This window comes from Cibotium barometz, chromosome 20 (assembly GCF_041138505.1).
Source record: "Cibotium barometz isolate CiBa-2024 chromosome 20, ASM4113850v1, whole genome shotgun sequence".
In the NCBI taxonomy this organism is placed as follows: Eukaryota; Viridiplantae; Streptophyta; class Polypodiopsida; order Cyatheales; family Cibotiaceae; genus Cibotium; species Cibotium barometz.
In genome coordinates, this window is record NC_141065.1 from 24,110,244 (window position 1) to 24,131,665 (window position 21,422).

A 21,422-nucleotide genomic window follows, 5' to 3' on the forward strand; every position below is an offset into this window, starting at 1 on the left:
TCAACTCGAATATGTAGATCAGATTTTTATTTATCATTGGTAATGTCTTGTAGAGGTTACATGAGAGAGAGGGAGAGAGCATATTAAGGGCGATATAGATGAACAGATTTGGAAACAGCTTGACGGCAAAAAGGGCACCGCGTGACCACAGAACAGCAATTTTGACACATAACATGCCCACAGGGTACCAACAGGCTGTTCACTTCCAAGCTCAAACATACTCGGCACAGCCAGGATGCTCGTGCAGATTCCGCTTCTTTTGCTGCCATATCTGCCCTAGCCTGTTTACACACAGTCACAGTGGTCAAAGACGTAGAATTCTACAAGTGAAACATACCTTTTACAAAACAGTGTGAGAGGTGATTGATATTACGAAATAAATGCTCCCTTCACATCCAAGATTCACATTCCTTAATCACGTTATGTTGCCAAAACCAAAATTATGCATATGATTCCACTCTTTGCAGAAGTTGAAACATGACAATGCTCTAGCAATAAATTGACCCGAAGTGTTTAGCCTGCCGCACATAAACAAAAAAGCTGCTCCAAGAGGGTGAATATAGGGCCCCCAACCCCCCTCAGTAGGCCACCTCTGGCACTTTGGGGTTTTTTCATACTCAGTATTATAGCTCTGTGTTTCCTCAAAAAAAAAAAAAAATATAGGGCCCCCAGCTGTTTTTCTTCAGAAAAAAACAATTAATTTGCTTAGAATATGCCAGGTTGCCTAGTTTTTTCCCTAAAGTAGATTAATTTATTTATTGGGCAAGTGCTGAAAAGAAGGAATCTGCTAACTATGCTCAGGATGAATGGGCATCCTAGGTGCAGTGTAGCTATGATCCTTCTCTTTATGATGCATGCATGTTAGTGGCAGATACACATAAGTGGTTTTTTGATAGTGATGCTAGCAAGCACATTACGCCATAGTGCCACTTGTTTACTTCATTGGGAGATGCACCCAATGGAAGTATTGTTACATGTGCCAACAACTCCTCTTATCCAATCAAAAGAGTTAGGAAGATTATGCTCATTGTTGCCAATGGTGGGACAATCACGCTCTCCAATGCATTGTACGCTCTACCATCCCACTTCTCCACGGATTATGGTTAGCCGCGACAACGTTTTTGGGGAGAATATATCTCAGCCCTTACTTGAATGCAGAAAACAGCCAACTATTGGCTCAGATTATCTCTTTGATGCTCTCCTTCCCTTGTATTGGACACACTTACCAGGTGTTGGGCATTTGGACACTCAGCCTATGGCTCAAAATCAGCCCATAGTTAATGGAAATCAGCCCATAGATGCTGAAAATCAGCAACCAGAAATGCCAGATGTCGAGCCCATTGGTTATGCAGACATTGATGATGCAATGGAAGGACAACAGTTTAGCAAGCTAAATTGGTGTCTCTTTGGCTGTTGCAAACCTTGCCATGTAGCAGCTCCTTTGGTAGGTAGAACATGTGCTAGTTCTCGCCATGCATTTGGGCATTATGTGGATCATGCTCTTATGAGCAACTTGTGTAATGAAGAACCACCAATTCATTTGAAGAAGAAAAAGAGGATCAAAATTGGATGCACGGCATGCAACAAGAACATGATTTCATTTTGAAGAATGGCACTCGGGATTTAGTTGACTTGCCTTTTGGCAAGAAGGCTATTGGTATGAAGTGGGTCTATAAGATCAAACAGAAGTCTGATGGTAGCATTGATCGCTACAAAGAAAGACTTGTGGCAAAGGGCCTCATGGTTTTGTTTAGAAGGGTCACGAGGCCAAAGCATGCAGGTTATGGAAAGCTTTGTATGGTGCTCCCAGTGCATGGTCCAAGAAGATACATCCATATTTGGTTGCACGTGGGTTTTGTGGCAGTCCTATAGAGAGCACCCTCTATGTTAGGAAGACTCAAGAGGAATTGCTAGTCATCGTTTTATACGTTGATGACATGCTACAACTCACATGTCCCAATGTTAAGAAGATTTAAGGCTAAATTATGGGCTTCTTTTGAGATAACAGATTTGGGCCTGTTGCATTGCTATTTGGGCATTCAATTCTCATAGCGTGATGATGGGATTGTCATGATGCAATCAAAGTATATACACAACTACCATTGAGTGTGTGGCTCAGATGCCTTTTGGCACATCTTAGTGCTGGACATCAGTCCACTCCTATCTTCCTAACTCTTAGAGCGCATTGGCAGTTGCGAGGAACCGAGTATTTCATGCTTGCACAAAGCACATTGAGGTGCATTACCATTATGTCAAGGAAGACTCAATGCAGGAGAGATAAGCATGGTGTATGCCTCTACACATGACAATGTGGCAAATTCGTTCACGAAGGCTCTTCCTCATGAAAAGCTTGAAGCTTTCCGCAAAGCTTTAAGCTTATTGCCATTTGGGGCATAGTTGCAAACATTCTCGAATGCAAGGCTTTGCAAACGTTTGCAGTTTGCATCCCTTTGCAAACTTTGCCTGCAATTTTTTTAACACTTACAAATTCAGCCAATTTTGGGCAGTTTTAACATAACGACTCTTCTGGCGTACACTTCCGCTCCCTACGCGCTGTCGACCAGCACTACACGCCTACGCTCTCGGCTCCCTTGCGCGTCTCTACTCACCCACGGCGAGGCCCAGCCGCCCAAGGGGCTTCCGACCCGCGAGCTTCCGACTCCCGAGCTTCTCTCTACTACCGAGTGCAGGACTTCCTGCCTTCAAGCCTTTGAGATCAACAAGGAGAAAGATGATGAGAGACTTGTTTCTCTACAAGAGGCTCGTGAGTCTATGGAGGATGAGGAAGAAGAGGACATGCATGCAGTTGGTACTGAGCAAGCTGAAGCTGATATTGTTGAGACAGATGAGGATGCTACTTCATCTTCTTCCTCTGAAGAGGAAGATGATGAATGATCACGATTCACCATGTAAATGACCTCTCACACACGGGCACTTTTTCCCTTGGCTGGACAAGGGTTTTTTCCCGTGTGAGCACACTTCACTTTTAGTGTGTTGGGCTCTTTGCCTTGGGACTACAGTCTAGTACTCTGACTTATGTACTTCACTCTTTATGCGATAATATGAGTATTGAGTACATTTCCAGCACTCTTGAGTCTTGAGTCTTAAGTTCTAAATTCTAACATCTTTTAAGTTTCAAGCTTTCAAGTTTTTCATTGTGTTTTCAAGCATTGACTTTGAACATTCTATTTATGCCCAAAAAAATAAATTTTTTTCCCGCCACGAATGCGAATGCATCCACCCTCGATGCATTCTTTTGCAAACTCGGCATTCTCAAATGCGAATGCACGAATGCAAAGAATGCTTGCAACTATGATTTGGGGATTGATCAGCCATACTATTATCTACATAGATGTTTTTAGGGGTAGGATCATGCTGTCTGCAGGAAAAGTAGTGAGACAAGTGGAGAAAGTTTTGAAATGGTGGTACTAGTAGTGTGCCCGTGTGCTTTCATCATGCAATTATGTTCATTACTCTCTTATGGACTCTGGAGCCAACAGATTTGAAGGCTGGCTGCACGGATTTAACCCCGTTCCAAGTCTAAACTTAGAAGAAAGTCCTAGACATTTATTTCCAGGAGCGCTCGCTAACAAAGGAATAAAACACCATCTCAACCACCATGCCTATCTGTGAGCTGCTCTACCTTGTCAAATCTCTGTAGTCTCCTAGAAAAGAGTCAATCCATATAGATCCTTGCATAACAGAGGGCAATGTCCAGAAGCTCAAATAAGCACTTCCTTCTGATGACAGTCAGCCGATAACTTTGTGTATTTGGTCCAGTAAAATAGTACTCATTGAGCTTTGCAGAGTTTTACTTCATGTCAACTAACCTGCTCAAAAGAAAGGGCTGCCTGGGCAGCTGTCAAACGCTCCTGAAGTGTGAGAGCTTGGTTGAGAAGAGTCTGCTGATCGAGAGCCAAAGGAAATCCAACTGCAGCCATCATATCATTGACTGCATGCACCACTGCTGCTGCTTGTACGTTCTTTGGAAAGCTTTTAGCATTTCCCTCCTGCGATTAAGGAATCAATTAGTCATGTCAGAGACATAAGCCTGTTAAACAAGCTGCAAATTGGAGTCCTCACACGGTCCACAAATACACAAATACAAGAGATGGATGGCTTACTAGACTGTGTGTTCGCGAACTGTGGTTTATGAGTGCCATGCTTCCATCATGAATGGAATGCAGTGATTGGGATGCTGATAAAGAGAGTTGATCATGTGAAGTCTGGAGCTCCTTTTCAAGTGTTACACTTTTAAAGGAAAACACATTTGACGATAGAAGACTTTGAATCTCTCCTGGACCAGTCTCAACTTGCACATAGTATAATGCCTGCCCTGAGGGAGCACGCACATCCTCAATCATTATTCCATACCTCAGCTTGGTATCAGGTGTAAAGTCAGGGCACCAGGCCACAATTTCTCCAGCATAGTAGGGTCTCAAGGGGTGGACTTGCACTTGTGCAGCATCACCTGTTGAGAGTTCATTTCCAGGTACTATGCCTTGATTATCTTTATGTCTGCTTTTTGGGTTTTCATGTTGATGTGGTCTCATTCTCATCACCTCCACAGCATGGCCTTCAGAACCAACAGGTACACTAAATAGACCCGCGATTGGAAGGCATGCAGGGCTGTCTACGACCTTGCTGACCATAACAGATAATATATCTAAAACAGATAGGAAATCAGGAGGCTCCGCCAACAGTACCTTCCCGCTTTGCTTATCTATATATTCATAAACTCTGTGCCCAGAGTTATTGCCTGAACCCGCTCTTCCAGCCTCACTGTTATTTCTTTTTGTGATATCCACATTCCCATCTACTATGACAAACCGAGTGTAAAGAGTTTTTACACACAGTAAGCTTTCGGCTGCCAAAAGAAGCTTTTTTTCTACCTCAAATTTGGTCCAGGGCCTCAAGTTAGGCATCTCCTGGGAAAAGTCCTGGACTAAAGTCCAAACAGCAAGTTGGAAAGAATCGCTCTGTAGCTTTTCGACAATGGCACTTTTGGAGATACTACCAAAGTGATCTGTATACTCCAATGGCAGCACATCACTGAGAACCTGCACAAGATGGCATGCAAAACAAAGTGAGACATTACCTTAAGAAACGACTAGCTTTTATAATTCTTCAAAAAAGATTACCTCTGCAACAACTTCAGAGAGCTTTCGTATTCCAAGCCAGTTGCAACGATCCTCTTGAAGATGGGGATGCACAAACCTCAACCTTGAAGTGTCTATTTTTCTTACCATTGCACAGCCAGGTGCATCAATATAGACACAAGCCTGCGCATGCAATAATCTGCCTGCATCATCAGGCACAACTGCACCATCTGCCAAGGTGTGAGACTGGTTATCATTTGCAGCAATCCCAAACATGAAATCCAAGATTTTCAACACAGCATGGAGCTCGTTTGGGTTGAGACGCTGGTATCCACAGGCATTTTGCATTTGGAACAGCAGACTCTGCATCCTAGCAAAAGTTGGGGACTCTTGCATTCCAAGGTCAGTGAGCAGTTGCACAAATGGAAGGTAAGAACTTGGAAGCTGGAACACAAAGGGGGCAAGGTTCATTTCAAGCCGCACAAAAATCCTGTTTGCAGAGCATAGACGTGTGCCATTGGAGACTGGAATGAAGGGAACTTTCTGTAACAACGTTTTGTCTGCACCATTTCAACATTCAAATCAGTTAATGTAGCAATCCTCTTTGTACATAGTCAAAAACGAACATGCATACATGCATATGCACACGCACACATGCATACGCAGCACCCATGCAGGCATGTGTACACACACACACACCTGCACGCGTGCATCAGTATTGCGAAGAACGTGGCATCCTTGGCAACTTACTATACCTTATACACCCAAGTAGAACAGCAACACCTATAGATTGTTGCAATTGTCACAATTTTTTAAAATGGTAGAAAATTTCAACAGATAAACACTTACCAAGCATAGAAAGATTGCCCCAGTTTTTGTCCAAATACTTGAGTATCTCTAAGAAAGCATCCTCCACCGTCATCATACCCTGCACAGAAGGCCACCTTGCCAGGATATCCTCTCCATCGTGTTCCCCTACCATCTGTGTCCAAAAAATAGTATCAATGGCTTACTTTTATGACTCTATGAAGAAGTTTGTTTTACAAAACATAAATAAAAGTATCACCTGAAGATGTCTAAGAACCGTCCGAAAGCGGGGAGGGCTTTGCAAATGTAATAAGTGCCATGAGAACTCGGGAGGCACTAAGCTTGCCTTCGTAAGTATAGGACAGCAAGTCCAAGCCAGGGGCCAATCCTTCATCAAAACCACTTCTTTGTAGGAAGCAAGTACTCTCCTTCCACCATTTCCATTTGTGATAGGAAGTCCCATTTCAGCTGGCACAAATGCAATTTCACTCAATGGTTGGCAAAAGCTGCTTCCATAGACAGATGCAAAGTTTGCCAAGATAGCCTCCACAACAGTGCTCGCAGTCACAAACACCTCTTCAGATACTTCTTCCTGAGCAAACCTCGACTTTTCTGACCCATTCGTAGTCCTCATACCCTCCATTCCCATCTCTTCCACTTCTTTTGCACATTCTAACAAAGCCTCTGCATCCACTGTGCTGCGTAACCCTGCTCTCCGGAGGATATCGAGCCATTTATCACTAGTGAATCTTCCAGCTGGAAATCTAAACAATTTCTGTCTATAAACTTGCCTAAACAAAGATATTGTTGGATCTAAAAGTTCTCGCGGTTGGAACAACATGCTGGGTGTGCTGTCTCCATTTGATACAAATTTTGTGTCTGCCAAAGCGGCTACAACGCCATCATCATGCTGCAAAATCTCCCAGTTTGAGTACACATAAAACAAAATGCGTTCCTGATCCTGTGCACTTGTACCATCAAAGTGGGGAAAACAGAACTTCAAAAGTATTTCACTGTTTGATAGCTCTCGAATGCCAAGAACTTTATAGTAAGTGCCACCCATGTCAGGAGGAAAATGTTGCAAACAATGATCATTTTGGGGTTGGAAAAAGGCTTCTGGTGTCACAATGCAATGAGATGATCCATCAATGGATGTGTAAGTTCCGATGGTTGTCTTGTGTATGGGTAGAGACCTCAATAGTGCAAGGTCCGCAGGAGTGCAAGCAGAAGCCATAGAAGGAACAGAATGGAACTCAATTGCTAAAAGCGAGAATAGAGCATCACAATCTGAAGACGACATGCTAATTTCAGATGTTATGAGATGTCCAGATTGTTGAGCGGCCAACAGCTTTGACCTGATGACATGGCTGAGACTCTGCCCTTTCACAGGAAGACAGGACTTCACCGCTTTGCAGTCTAAGAAACTCTGATCAAAGATGGGGACCTTGCAGTGTTGTAGAAATGGAAACAACCAAGGATAACTTTCCTGGACTTCTGTAAAAGCCCTGTGATAAGCGTCAGTCACATCACAAAAATCTTCCATTTGACTAGAGCCATCCTCACTAGTCCCTTCATTGGTTGGGACCATATCAACCAGTGGTTCCGATCTTGGTGGAATGAAGATTAGATCCAGATATTGTACTTTGACCAGCATTGTTGAACCAAGTACAGCAGGAAGTAAAGGCCACTGCTGAAACAACGAAAGATCTTCTGTTGACACTACAACATTCCTCCAAAACATGCGTAGCCACTCAGAAGTTGGAGATTGCACCTTTGATTCACTATGATAATCCCATGCCACCCAAGGAGCAGAAGTTATTCTCTTAATCCATTGTTTAGGCAGCACAAATGACATATTATGAGACAAGAGCTGGGTTGTGAAAGGCTTTATTTCTAGAATTTCTTGCACAGAGGAATCATTAAATAGTCTCAGAAGAAGAGGTCTGTCTAGACAGCTTGTGTGAATAAATCTTGCAGCTAAAGGCATCAACAGCTTCTGCTGTTCACTATTTCCAACCCAAGTTTCTGTCCTCCCCAATCGAACAATGTCAGTAGTTGCTGTTGGGCATGGCAATCCCTTAAGCTCATTTATCCATTTCTCATATTTAGTTGCTGACGAGCTGCCACCAGGTGGGTCAGAGGAATGTTTCTGCACTGTACCTTTTAGACCTGACTCTGTGCTGAAGTCTTCTACAACACCCTTCCCAAACTGCAATATAGCTTGCCGGATGTTAGTCACAATATCCAGCGCATTGCCCCCTGTATCTTGAAACCCTACAGACCTTTTGTTCCTCAAAAACGCCACTTCTTCTCCAGGAGAAATCTGCACAGCAGAACTCTCACTTTTGCTTCCTTCATGTGTTACAAAGACGGTGCTGGAGTTCTCAGCTCTCTCCAGCCCTTCTTCGCATACACTCTCGAAGTCCGCACAACTATACTCGAGGAGCTCAACATATCTGTCCACAGTTGAAATTTTGGGCACCATAGGTAATGCACACAAAAGATATCTGACCATCCTCGGTGTGATGACCTTAATGCCAACCCGAGCATCTTCTAGCTCTTTCGTAAGCTCACAAGGCACTGCAAAGACTTTGTAGTGCTCTTTCAGAAACTCACAAACAGCTTCTGGTGGTAAAGGGTTTTTCTGTTCTGTGCTTGGATTAGAGAGAAACATGCCCTCGGTAGCCCTAGCAAGTAATCCTCCGTGTAGTTTCCAAAGAGGAAGATCTGCAAGCCGCACAAACATAGGTCTGATTAACAGCTCTACCAACCATTGTCTTTCTAATCCTCCCCAGTTTGACTCTTGTGTTACTTCGAGTGGAGCTGATCTCAGTTTTTGAGACATAGGCCACAAAGAGTAAGATTGATCGGCCAGCATCTTCCATGTTCCTTTAGGTATTTGTGAGTTGACAAAATGGGTACTTTTAGAAGATGAGTCTTGTCTTGTGTACATAGACTCAATAAGCAGCTGTGTATATGATTCACGCACACAAGCCATCAGCTCTTGATTCCACACAAGGTGTATGGGAAAGCTTGCTTGTTGTGAGCCTGAGGAAACTGGAACTTTTGCAGCAAAATCATTCACTGAACAGCTTGGGAATAGGTGCCGAAAGCCTTCGTGGGAAACAATAAAGCAACCTAGAACTGCAACTGGAAGCTTACAGCTGAATGATAATGGCAATGGGCACAAAATGCTGCTCTTTAACGGGGATGAAGGCAGTGAACCATTACGAGCTACATGTGCAGCAACACCAGCAACAGGACTTAGATTATATGATAGAAATTTCCTGTCAAAATTTCAAAACAAATTATCTCCTCTATCCTTGCGACAGTGGTTTGTACATGATCCAAACACAAGAGGCAATCATGCAAAATAATCCATTAAACCACCCGGGCATAGACTATATTCCTTCAAATAAATGAAGCACCAATGGCTTGGCTTCCAGACAACTATAGATGCCCCAGTTTAAAATTTAGGGTCCTAAATTGATCCACTACATCACTGCCTCTGTCACTCAGCAACGGATGGACCACCTCTCAAGGATATTTGATGAATCTATACCTCCTGAAGTCCGAAGCAGCTCTAAGAGGCTCCCATCCACCCTCCATGTACCAACTGCTATATCCAAAATAGAAAAACTATGATGGGTTACAACTTTGGCCTGAACAGGGGCCCATGCTTAGGGACTCCTAAAGTAGTAATGACTTTAGGGTCACTTTTGGCACCAAACAGTTGAGAGAGCTAATAATTAGCAAAATAATGATAAGTGTGCTTTCTAGGTCTAAGTAACTGAAAACTCACTACTTGGTAATACCACAATGGAATACCCTGAAAGCCAAGACTCTAGTTCAGGCCTAGGCTGTGCTCTAGCCATACACCCCATTGGGATGGGCACTGGTCGTATGTGACACTAGGGTTTGGTCAAACAGCTCAGCACGATGTTGGTATAGCCTCAGGCTTCTAAGGACGAGGGCTCTTCCAACTTACAAACCTCATAGCCCTGGGGTTCTGTTTTAGTTTTGTATCCGAGCCAGTTCACCAGCTTTTCCCAAGAGGGGTTTCCATGTATCTCTGTCATACAAGGTGGGCGTCCACCCTGTAGGTGTCTGAGATCTCTCAGTAGAGTGTGGGCTGCACAGTCCAAGACCTTAAACAGAGTGGTTGCGCTAATCACCCTGCTTTTTCTGGTACTCCTGTTCTGGCCTTGTGGAAAAGTCAGAGCTTGGGTACAAGGATCAAAAAAAGTAACACAATCTCTGACTGACGGGAATTCTTGGCCTGCTATTGTATGTTTTACATGTTTGCAAGGTAGAATGGAAGAAAAACTAGCCTTGATATGTTTGCCAGGATCCATCTCCTTCATGAATAGCTTGCCCTTCTAGGTGCTGTAGCCTGTCAGGAACTCACCGAGCCATATTTCTTCTGGTGGAGATGAGACATAAATGACCAGCCTACCCTAGACTATCCATCGCAGAATTTTAAAGGTCACTTTAGGGCTAATTTCACAAAGATACTCACTACCAAAGAGCTTACAAAAGAAAAATACTATACTTGAAACAGTGAGACAGTGGAGGAATACTTGTACAAATAAAACACCTTGTTTGATAATGATGAAATATTAAGAGCCATTACCTGTCGAGTGCAAGAGTCCTTGTTTGACCACATCCAAAGCTTAATACAACGAGCCACTTATCCATGATGCAGTTACCATCTTGATTGATAAAAACATCTATAGTGTTCATCTTTGTCGCATTAGTTAAGCTGTTGAAGATTGTTGAAAGCTGAAACTTTCTGGAGTTCTTTGCCAGAAAGGGATTACGCAACGCAGCACATGCTGGGTCAACTTTAACTGAGAAATACTCCCTTGAGCTATGCTCATCAACTTCCCACTTTGACATGTGTACCTGCAGTGTTAACAGAGAAAGAGTTTTAAACTTTTCTGGAAAAAAACTTTACCCAATGAAGTCCCTGCTTTCACTCTGGTTATCTTTCCTACCTGTTAACAGGTCTCACAAATTGGGCTTTTAGTAAAATCCTATCATGCTAAACAATAGTAAATTTATGCAGTGAGATTATCACGTGACACAATGTATTTAGGCTTGTGCTCATCAAATTTCAGACATGCACAACCCTAGTCCCTGGAACCTTCATGGCATTATTTTCCTCAGCCGTCTGGTGCACCTTGTAGCCCTAAGTGAGCCCCAAACACAGCCCAAACAGCATCTTCCTGCATAAGATTTCAGCGATTGGCCAAGGGCTGCTGAGGCTTCTTCTTCCCTTTCTTTGAGCGCAAAGTAGTATTGTTAGACATTCAGCCTCCAGCCATTTTACTCTGATTCAATCTTCAATCCACAAGCAAGAGGGAGTTTTCAGGTAGGAGCCCTGAACGGCTTTTTAGTCCTTTTTAACTTAATTGCATCATTCAACTTAGGAGTACACTTGGCAGAATCTCTGCTTGCTGCCCTAGATATGATGGAGTCAAACATTACTCTATTTTGCTTTTTGAAAATGCTTGCTAGTTGCCTATAATCTCTCAAAAGTATTTAAACTTATTTACGACACCCTTACTAGTATGGAGCTAAGCACCGCCTCCCCTAACCCCTTTACTTCACTTTTGACCAATAAAAGGGTGTTTGTTCGAGAGCACTCAAAAAGGCAAGAATATTTATTTGTATATATGCGTCCATACATGCATACATATTTTATTTATTTCTTTTTCTTGTTCTTTATATTCCTATTGACATTGTATATTGTATAATTACATTTGTATTTACATTCCTTCATTATTATGAAAATAAATGAAGGTCAATAAAGGGACGCAAGAATTGTGTATGATACAGTACCGTCTACAAATTTTATTCTGCAAAGAACAAGGCACTGGCATGTTCATGAATCATGTGCCTGTTTAATCTTAAAAATTAAAAACTTCTAACTTCTAACACCATTTCAGGAACTAACCAGTTTACAGTTTTAAAGTTGTTAATAGAAGTGAATGTTAGCTTGCTTACAGCTTCAACTGAATTCAAGAACAACAATGCTGTGGGCGCATGTTTGATGAAGTTTTTCAGGATGCAGTCAAGAACTTCTTCACTAGATCGAGTTCTGAGGCTTTTTTTTGCCTCACCAGACACCGACTCCATGTATAATGGCATGCGCAATATGGTAGTCTTTGGCTTTGCCCATGAAAGATTTTGATTAATGGCAAATGGTAGAAACTGATCAGAAAACCTTTGAGGTATATCTGTACCTGTAGAGACATGCATCAAAACGCAAATTAGTAACCATACCACAAACACATGAACCAATGTAAACATAGAGAGCATATATGGGGCACGTCTAGCACAGGCAATGGATTGACCAGGTAGCACCAGCAAGACCTCCCAGGGTGACATGGGCACACCAGATGGGCATCTTCTAGATGCCAATATATAGGCTGGCCAGTAGAACAGCAGTCCAACATCAAATCAATTACTAGTGAAGGCCAGTTGCCCTTCATAGGAGGTTCAGCAACACTGGCCTGCTCCAACAAAGGGCTATTGAAAAGCCCTCTACTCTTCCAAAATTTCTGCAGTAACGTGATCCTCCATCTCTTGCCAGCCCCTTCTGCTCAACCCCCCTGCCTTCTGCCTCCTCCCTCCCGTGGCCTGCAGCGCCAATCAGCAAGCAGACCCTCCCCCCCTTTTTTGCTGCTTCCTGTCCCGTGCCCACCGTTCCGCCTCCACCACTTTGCAATGGATTCCCCACCATGTGCCCCCGCCTCCTCCCCACCTGCCTTTGTCTTCCCGCCCTGCCGTATGCCCCACCTGCGCCCGACCCCTCGCCCACATCCTCTTCCCGGCCCACATTCTCTTCCCGCCCCCCACATTCCCTTCCAGTTCTCAGGTGCAGTTGCTCTATTCCCGCCCTTGGTCTTTCCTCTTTGGAGGACTCTTATGGCAGCCGCTCCCTCTTCCCCATTTGAGGCCGTCCCCAACTTGCTGAAATCGAAGAGAGTTGGTACAACCAACAAATTGCCAATTCCCAATGCCGGCTCCAGTTCATGTCGCAAAAGAAAAGCAACACTGGAGAATTGTTTGCTTCCACCATAGAAAATTTCATATCTAGCAAAATGGCCAAACTCGCCACCATACTCATGCTGACTGTGTTCTTGCAAACAAACTATATCTGGTCTCGTCATATGTACATAATCCCATAAACTTCTCCATTTATGAGGATTGCAAATACCCTGTACATTATAGGTAACACACTTTATTGGAACAATATTAGAGAAATGAGGGGATTTAACTCTCATCCATATGCGCCGACCCCCCCCCCCCCCCCCCCCCCCCCCCCCCCCCCCCGCCTGGATCTCGCAAAATACATTCCAAATAACATCATGCTTATCAATGAACTAAGTACCTTTAGTACAAACTTGAACCCAATTATGTGAGACCGCATTGCCAGCAGGATTCGCTTTTGCATTGAAAACATTAGCCACTAAAGAATCCACATTGTGAGCTACATTCTCTGAAGTTTGGGTCCAATCACGGGTTTTGTACAAAGGCACCTTGAAAGTCTTTTTCGGGGCAATAAAACCATCATGATCCACTATACTTTTCCCTTTAGACTTGGCAAATGGCACAACCTTACTGATGGAGGCTTGCTGATTAACTATAGGCAATGAGCCTTTTAGTTTTTCTTGCTGCTTAGCCAAAGTAGTAGAGGGCGACACAAGAATGGCATTTGCAGTAGAATTAGAAGGTGAAACTGATGCCCCCGGAGGCTAGGCCACAGTTGGTGGTTTATGAACGACAGTAGGACATTTATTGGAAATATGCCCAAACTGTTTACATTTAAAGCATGCACCAGTAGAAGTGCCCCAAATAAGCTCATAGTTCCGATGGCCAATCCCAAGTTGTCTATCATCAGTACATTTTATTCCAATAGAGACCGAGGGAACAACTTTCCATCTTCAACAGGTTGAGGAGGACAAATAACCTTACCCAATGAAGCAGCCAACATAGGCAAATGTTCACGGAAATGTAAATGCTTCACTATGACCCACACCGGGCATTTATGCTTAATGACATTTTCATAGTCCTTATTCGCTGACCATGGCAATACATGAACCAACTGAGTGCCTCTTGCAGCCTAGTACACACCATCAACTACATTTCCTTGCCGTTCTAATTTATCCATTGTACCACCTCAATTGCAAGAGGCATCTTGCCCGGGATGAAAACCACTGCAACATTTTCTAAGAATTTATTCGGTGGTGAGACCACCTTAGGGAGAGGAATATCAAACCGAGACTCCTAGAGAGATTTGCCAAGCTCAGTACAGAGAACCTTGTTCCTATGCTCATGATTCTTGTGAGCGTGATGGTAAACCTTGAAATTCCCATTCTGGTCTGAAGCCAACTGGTCTGGAGAAGAGGCCATGCCAAACCAAGCACTGAAGAGATACAAACTGTTCACTGTACACACACAGAGGGTGCAGGAAGCCTTGACAGAGGGAAAACAAGACACGTCAAAACACCAACACGAGCAGCGAACTCCTGTACACGCACAGCAGAGACACACACGCAGACTCACGTGTGCAAAGGCGCAAGAAGCAGGAGCACCGAGGTAGAGACGGCGCTGCACAGCGGGGGCGTCGGTGCTGCACAGAGGCGAAGGCGGTGTCGGCAGCAGATCTCCTCGTCATTCCTCACGTACCACACACACTTCTTCACACACACACACACCCCCCAACATTCGTGTCACATACACCATCAGTGCTTCCTAGGAGAACACCAGGATGGAGCTCCTTCATCTCATCCCACGTCAGAAGGGGCTACACCTCTTCAACTTCTTCCACCTCATCTTCACAGCAAAGCGTGGAGTCTACCGATGGCTCCATAGAGAGAAGGTTCCACCCGAGCAGACCAGGAAGCAGGTTGGGGAGGAGTGGGTACATCTCTCCACGTGCATCTGAGCCTATATGGGGAGGATTTTCCCTCGCATCAACTGCCACTACTCCCCATCAAAACTTGCCTCAAAGATTATCCATGCCATGGACATACTAGCCATGGCACCTTACTTAGCTTTTAGCCATGAGGATTGTCTCATGGAATGTTCACGGGCTTGGAAGAGCCTTGTGCAAAAGGTGCAAGTTGTCCGTCAGGGCGAACCTTCAAAGGGCCCTAGTGGGGACGTACCGTTGATGGGTTCAAGATTCATAAGCATCACCTCACTGCCCACCACACGCATTGCTGTGCGAAGGTTCTTCCCGCCAGCAAGAGCCACACCTATTGGTCCCCAGCTTTTGGTCCCCTTGGGAACCAGGGTGGAATATGGGAGAGTCAGTGGCTCCCCGAGTGGTGGGGACACAGGCATGATAGTCCCTAGACAAGCACAGTGGCTGATTCTCGAGGTTGAGGAGACCAGACTTGGCCCCCTCAACATATATGCTCCTAACAGAGCAGACTTGGCCTCCTTTACAGCATATACACTCCTAACGGAGCAGCGGATTGCACCGCCTTTTGAATTCAGGTGCACTAGGGTCTACCCCATGTAGGCACATCAAGGAGGGAGATGAGAGACTCAAGATTCACCAGTGGAGAAATGAAATGAAATGAAATGATATATTAACGTCTCTAAGAGGCCATAGTGGCCTATGAGACCAAAACTGAGAGTACATCTGAAGTTGGTGTCTCATCAAAGAGAACAACTAAATGAGACTAAAAAGTACAATAAACTGATTGTCCTACAGTTATAAGAACAAAACTATAAGACTCCAAGATGATACTGAGTAGAAAATATTGGAAAATGTATATCAGGTAGATCCATGTATGCCAATCAGTTGAAGTGTTGCCCTCTCCTTAGTTCAAGTATCTCCGCCATGGGGCTGTCTAGAATGGAGAGCTCCTAGAAGCGAGGTAGGCGCCTCCGATGCCGAGCAATAATGGCTCTGATCTGGCAATGGTGAGGATGCCGTGGTCGGGATCCTGGTGGGCGTGGCCGACGAGCACGACATAAGATAACTGCTCTATCAGTGGTGACTCCCTGGGAGCGTGGTCGGTGCCCTGATGGCCCAGTGGAGAAGGTATCAGGATGTGTGTGGGCTAGGTTGCTGGTGCTGGTGCTGGTGCTGAAGAAATCTGTTAGGGTCCTCTGTCTAGGTACATCATGGCTCGGCCTCCTGTTTGCCAAGAGGGTCTCTCTGTGTCTCCTGAGCTCAAGTAGAAACAATCCCAGGCATCTCTGATCCTCAAACTCCATGACCCTACGTAACGGCCCAAACCCCTCTCGGAAAAGCCAATGATATCTCCCTTGGATCTCATAATAGACTGTACATCGGCAAATGTAGTGTTCCTCTGTCTCTACCTCTTGGTAGCATAGCTGACAAATGCGGTCATCCAAGATTTGAAGCACATATCGCCCTGTCTCAATCCGCAGCTGGTGTGATGAGGTCTGGATCTGTCCCCAATGGCACAACGTATCCCATGTGATAGGTGTACATCCATGTACGCAGGGCGGGTGATAAAATCATCCGGTGAGAGGTGTAGAAAATGGCTCTTGTAATAAGCCATTTTCGTGCCCGAGGGCTCAAGGGGGCTAGTCCATGTCCTCTCTGTGTCCACTCTAATGATATCCATCCTGATCACGCGGTTTTGCTCTGAGCGGGTGAGATCCAAAAATGGACAATCCAGACTGTACTGAAAGGGTGGTAGTGCCTCTACCCACAAACCATGTAGGTCAAACCATGATCTCATTTGAGCATACCAACAATGAGTATCTCCATCCTCTGCCAACTGTATGGATGAGGTCAATGCCAATCAGGAGTACCTCTGCGGAGGGAGCTCCCATAGCCGCTGTAAAAAGGTAACTGCCTGGAATAGGGCCTCGGTTACTACTGGTGGGGCACCCAGCTCAGCCCGAACAATCTCATGTGGTATTGATGATTTGCTTTGAATCATGCGGGTAATCATCATAATCAGTGGTCTCTCCATTTGCCTCCATCCCTCATCTGTCCCTCTCTGAGATCTGTGATGTATACTGGGTCCCCAAATTGGAGCTCCGTACAGGAGGGTCAGTGTGACAAGCGTATCAAATAGCCACAATTTGGTGCGTGGCTCCTGAAACTGTATGTGTGCACACTGCCTCTCAAGTGCCCCCAAGGCTGCATGCCCTCGAGCTAATCTAGCTACTGCTGCCTCCTTCGGGGAGCACCGCGGTCCTGTGAAAGTAACTCCCAAGTAGACATATGACCCGACGTACTCTACCGGCTCCCCTCGGAAAGTGAACTGAGGCTCTGATCTCGTCACCCATGCCTGTGTGGCGTTAAACACCATAACCTTAGTTTTCCCAAGGTTCACTGTCAGATCTCTATCCGCACAGAAAGCTTGTAATGCATCCAGGTGTCTCTGTAATCCCTCCAGAGAGTCTGAGATTAGAACAATATCATCAGCATATAACAAGATGGGTATCAACACCCCTGCCAAGCATGCCCCTGGGCCTCCCAATCTGTCTACATAATCAGAGACCGCATCAATGTATAGTCCAAAGAGGGTGGGCGATAGCGGGCATCCCTGCTTCACCCCTATCGTGTTGGTCACCCTATCAGATAGTCCGCCTAGACCTCGGACTCTGACTGTCACAGACTCATACAAAGCATATATCCCCCACTGTATATCCTCGGGTACCTCAATGTCATGCAATCTGTGCATAAACCTGGCACGTGGTACGGTATCGAAGGCTTTGCAGAAGTCCACAAAGCAGTAGTATATCCTTCTCTTCTGTGCCCTGCCCTCTTCAATAAGTGACCGAAGTGTCAGTATGTGATCCAAGGTAGTAAATCCTCTCCTAAAGCCAGCTTGTCCATGTGCTCGATGACCATGCCTCTCTGCCCATCGCCTCAGCTCTGACTCCAATATAGAGCCATATAATTTGGCCAAGTAATGACCAATCATGATCGTCCTGTAGTGGCCTGGTACCATGGGGTCCCCACTCTTAAAGAGTGGTACAATGATATGCTCTGTCCAACTTGTCGGGAAACCCTCACAAATGGCACGATTAAACACATGTACGATGAGCGGAGCCAAAGTGTCTCGTGCATATGAGAAGTGCTCTCCAACTAGCCCATCATGATCCTGTGCCTTTCCATTCTATAACCTGTCTATCGCATCTAGCACCATCCGCATAGTAAAAAAGGTGCTGCTAGCCGGTCTAGCTTCTAGTGGAGGGGGGGTGGGGGGCTGTCCTGGTGCATCATATAGCTCTCTAGCATACGTATGCCATGCCTCACGTGCAGTAATCGGAGTACCAGGCTGTCTCTCCTGAAACATCTTCCATGCCCTCTTGCTGTCCTTCCCCAGGAAGAGTTGGTAGATCTCCTCCTCTAGCTTAGCTAGATAGGCTCGTTTCTTCCTCCGCACAAGGCGCCGAAAGATCATCCTAGCCTGTCTATGCGTGTGAGACCCAATGGCAATCTCACGCTGTAGCTGTGCTCGTGTCTCACGACACTCATCATCATACCAACTGTTCTGTGGGGCAGTGCTACGGGGGTGGGAAGGGATAATAGTGCAAGGAAACGCATATGAGGCGGATGCATGTAGTACACCTGCCAATCCTCTCGTGATCTCGTCCAGAGGGCTATGCGGGTCTAAAGCGTCAAGCCATCAGATACTGCATCTTGATAAACCCCAACTGTCTCACGTGTAAACTGATATCTCGGGTACCTAGGTAGATGAGTGGCTGGCCCATCTCTCGGGGATCTACCTACTAGTGTGAAACTCAGGTATGCATGATCGGCTGCTATGCCAATGGGCCTACTGGAAATCGTGAAACCCCGCACATCAGGTATCAATGAAGGAGATCCCATCAAGTAGTCCACTGTGCTCGCTCCCCCTTTAGAGTTCCAGTGTGTGAGAGCATCTGATCCTTGCCATCTCGATAAGCCATTGTATATGACCAACCCATGTGCACTCCCAAGTGTGAGAAAATGCCTGCCATAATCTCTAATCTCCCCCTCATCCTGTGGCTAATCTCTGCAACCCTACATCCTCTACCGTGATCTCCCGGTACATAGCCTCTTGAGTATCATACAACTCTGTCTGCTCTGTGCCTATACGTGCATTAAAGTCTCCCAATAGTACTATATCTCCCATGCTGGCAAACCTCATGATATCATCATATAGTGGTATATAGGGCGACTCTCCTGATGGTGCAAACCTGGAGTGGGCTGGGGGAAGTAGCATACCGCCACATATAGCTCGCAGAGCCCCTCTCTGCATATTCGAACCCACATGTACCTCGCATCTGCATCTCTATAAACCACATGTATTTTGTCACGAAGCTCCTCCCTGTAAAGTATTGCCACTCCTCCAGATCCTCTGGTACCTCCCACTGTCCTCTGGTTGAGGGTGGAAAACTGATTCCCATCTATAACCCCGGACGTCAGGAAGCCTCTTGTTTGTGCACTGATGGGTCTCCGTATACATAGCAATATCACTGTGTCTGAAAGTATCCTCAAAGTATCCTCAAAGTATCCTGCATCTGTTCTAAGGGCTCCGTTGCAATTCCACACCGTGAATCGCAAGGTCTCATAGGCCGCGCACCATCAAGCGGGCCTCCTCTCTGTAATGATGACTCGGCGATCTCTGTATACCGCCCATTTCCCCTCTTTCCTTGCCTCAAGCACACGCGGCATGTGTTCCTTCCGGTGTGCTATCTGTGCCAGTGTAAGGTCCTCATCCAAATAAATTTTTTCCCCCTTAAGGGCCATCCTTTTGGAGAGGAAGGCCTTCTTCTTCTCCAAGTCACCAAACCTGATGATCAATATCTTCGCCCTGGTTTCATCTCTGCCTACTCGCCATGTTCCGATAATGGGTACATCAGTGGCTCCAATTTTTGTTGCAAGAGCTTTTGCATCCTCTTGGGGATTTCCCTTATCTTCCCACCGAACTACACGTACATGTAAGGCACGTGCCCGTCCCTTGGCTTCCTCTTCCAATGTAGCATTCATCACCTCTACCTTATTGACTGGTGTATCCTTCTGTTTTTTTACTACTTCAATCCATGGGTTGACTTCCTCAATTTGTTTCTTTGTGGCACTGGCAATTTCAGCCCATCAATGCATTTCCTTCTCACCCGCAGCCACTTTTGCCTTACATGATTCCAAAGTGTTTTTCATTTCTGTGATGTCTTTTTCGCAGTCAGCCATACATGTCTTCAAAGTGCCTTCGTACGATGCAACTGTTGTGCCAATCTCTCGGAGCATGTCATCCTTCCATTTATGTATCTCTTTTTTCATTTCCGTGTGCATCAAGGCTTGGGCTAATTCCATCTCAACCCGTACTTGGGCTTGCATTTCTCCCTTCAATTGGACATATATCTCTTCCTTCAGCGTTTCGTATATCACTTTCCTTTGGGCATGCATCTGCTCGGTCCATTCCTTTTCACGCTCATGTCGCATGGTGTTCATCTCTATCCTTATGTGCAGCTGTAGCTCCTCATAAAGGGCCTCATCTCGTCGGGCCATCTTCGTAATCCTTCGTGAGCCAAGGGACATGATTCCTTCCCTCAGTCTTCTACGGTAGGCATTTGGTGCCTTTGTGGGGGTGTGAAAGGTTGTCTCACCATCTTGTTCCCCCTCTAGGGGTTAAGACATGTTTTCCCCTACTAGTTGCTGACTTGGGGGCCTGAGCAAGGGTGGGTGGGAAGAGGGAGCAGAACTGAGAACTGGCAATGCTGTGTTGTTGCAGCAGCAGGCGGAAATTCTGCACAGGACAGCAACAGGTGAAGAGGCGCAGCCAGGTAGTAGGTAAGGAGACGGCGCAGTTGCTGGGCAGAGGCGACACAGTAAAAAGTGGGGGACGGCGCTGCTGGACAGAGCAAGGGCTGCACAGGATTGAAGGCGGCACTGTAGGTGGTGCTGCAGGTTCAGTGGCGCCTCTCGGATCTGATCCCCTCGACATAGGTAGGATTTATTTGGGATGGGAGCATCCTGGACAACATCACTTTTTGGGAGGCCACCACAACAGCCAGGATGCAGGGAGAGGACCTTGCAGTGCTCCTCCTCGATTTCGAGAAGGCGTATGATCTTCCTGGAGGGGATTATGATCCACATCTTGGATTCGAGGCCTCTCTGCCATCTACTCCAGTGCCCTCATCCGCGTCTTCATACACAGACAGACAGGAGATCGCTTTGCCATTTCGTGCTCTGTGGGGCGAGACTGCCCGCTAGTGCCCTTTCTATTCCTCTTCCTAGTGGAGGCGATACATTCTTTCCTCTAGGCAAAGGACACACGACTCCAGGGTCCACCTTCCCATCCGCACTCTTGAGGAGCTCCTTAATTCCAAGCTTTAAGATGACACCCCTACAGACCTAGAGGCTCTGAGGGGAACGTCCGCTGATTTGCAGTAGCAATCAAGGATTTTCGGCTCGCCTCAACGGCTCAGATCAACTAGCACTGGGACTTGACATCACCTCAAAGTGGCAGATCGCCCCCCTCTTGGGCATTCAGAGCAAACTTCTTTGCTTGTGCACCGCTT

The 21,422-nt window shown here is 45.8% G+C and overlaps 1 protein-coding gene across 1 annotated transcript in view; it reads right to left on the reverse strand.

Moving 5' to 3' along the window:
- LOC147627684 (Zinc finger, C3HC4 type (RING finger) family protein) overlaps positions 1–21,422 on the reverse strand; it is a 105,348-nt gene continuing 83,926 nt past the window's right edge. Inside the window, exons 6-13 of the mRNA XM_086814617.1 lie at positions 11,916–12,154; positions 10,540–10,811; positions 6,166–9,193; positions 5,949–6,081; positions 5,142–5,659; positions 4,125–5,060; positions 3,831–4,010; positions 1–281 (exon numbers count right to left, since the gene is read on the reverse strand). Coding sequence (XP_086670743.1) covers positions 84–281; positions 3,831–4,010; positions 4,125–5,060; positions 5,142–5,659; positions 5,949–6,081; positions 6,166–9,193; positions 10,540–10,811; positions 11,916–12,154 — 5,504 coding nt within the window. The 3' untranslated portion in view covers positions 1–83. The remainder of the gene's footprint in view (positions 282–3,830; positions 4,011–4,124; positions 5,061–5,141; positions 5,660–5,948; positions 6,082–6,165; positions 9,194–10,539; positions 10,812–11,915; positions 12,155–21,422) is intronic.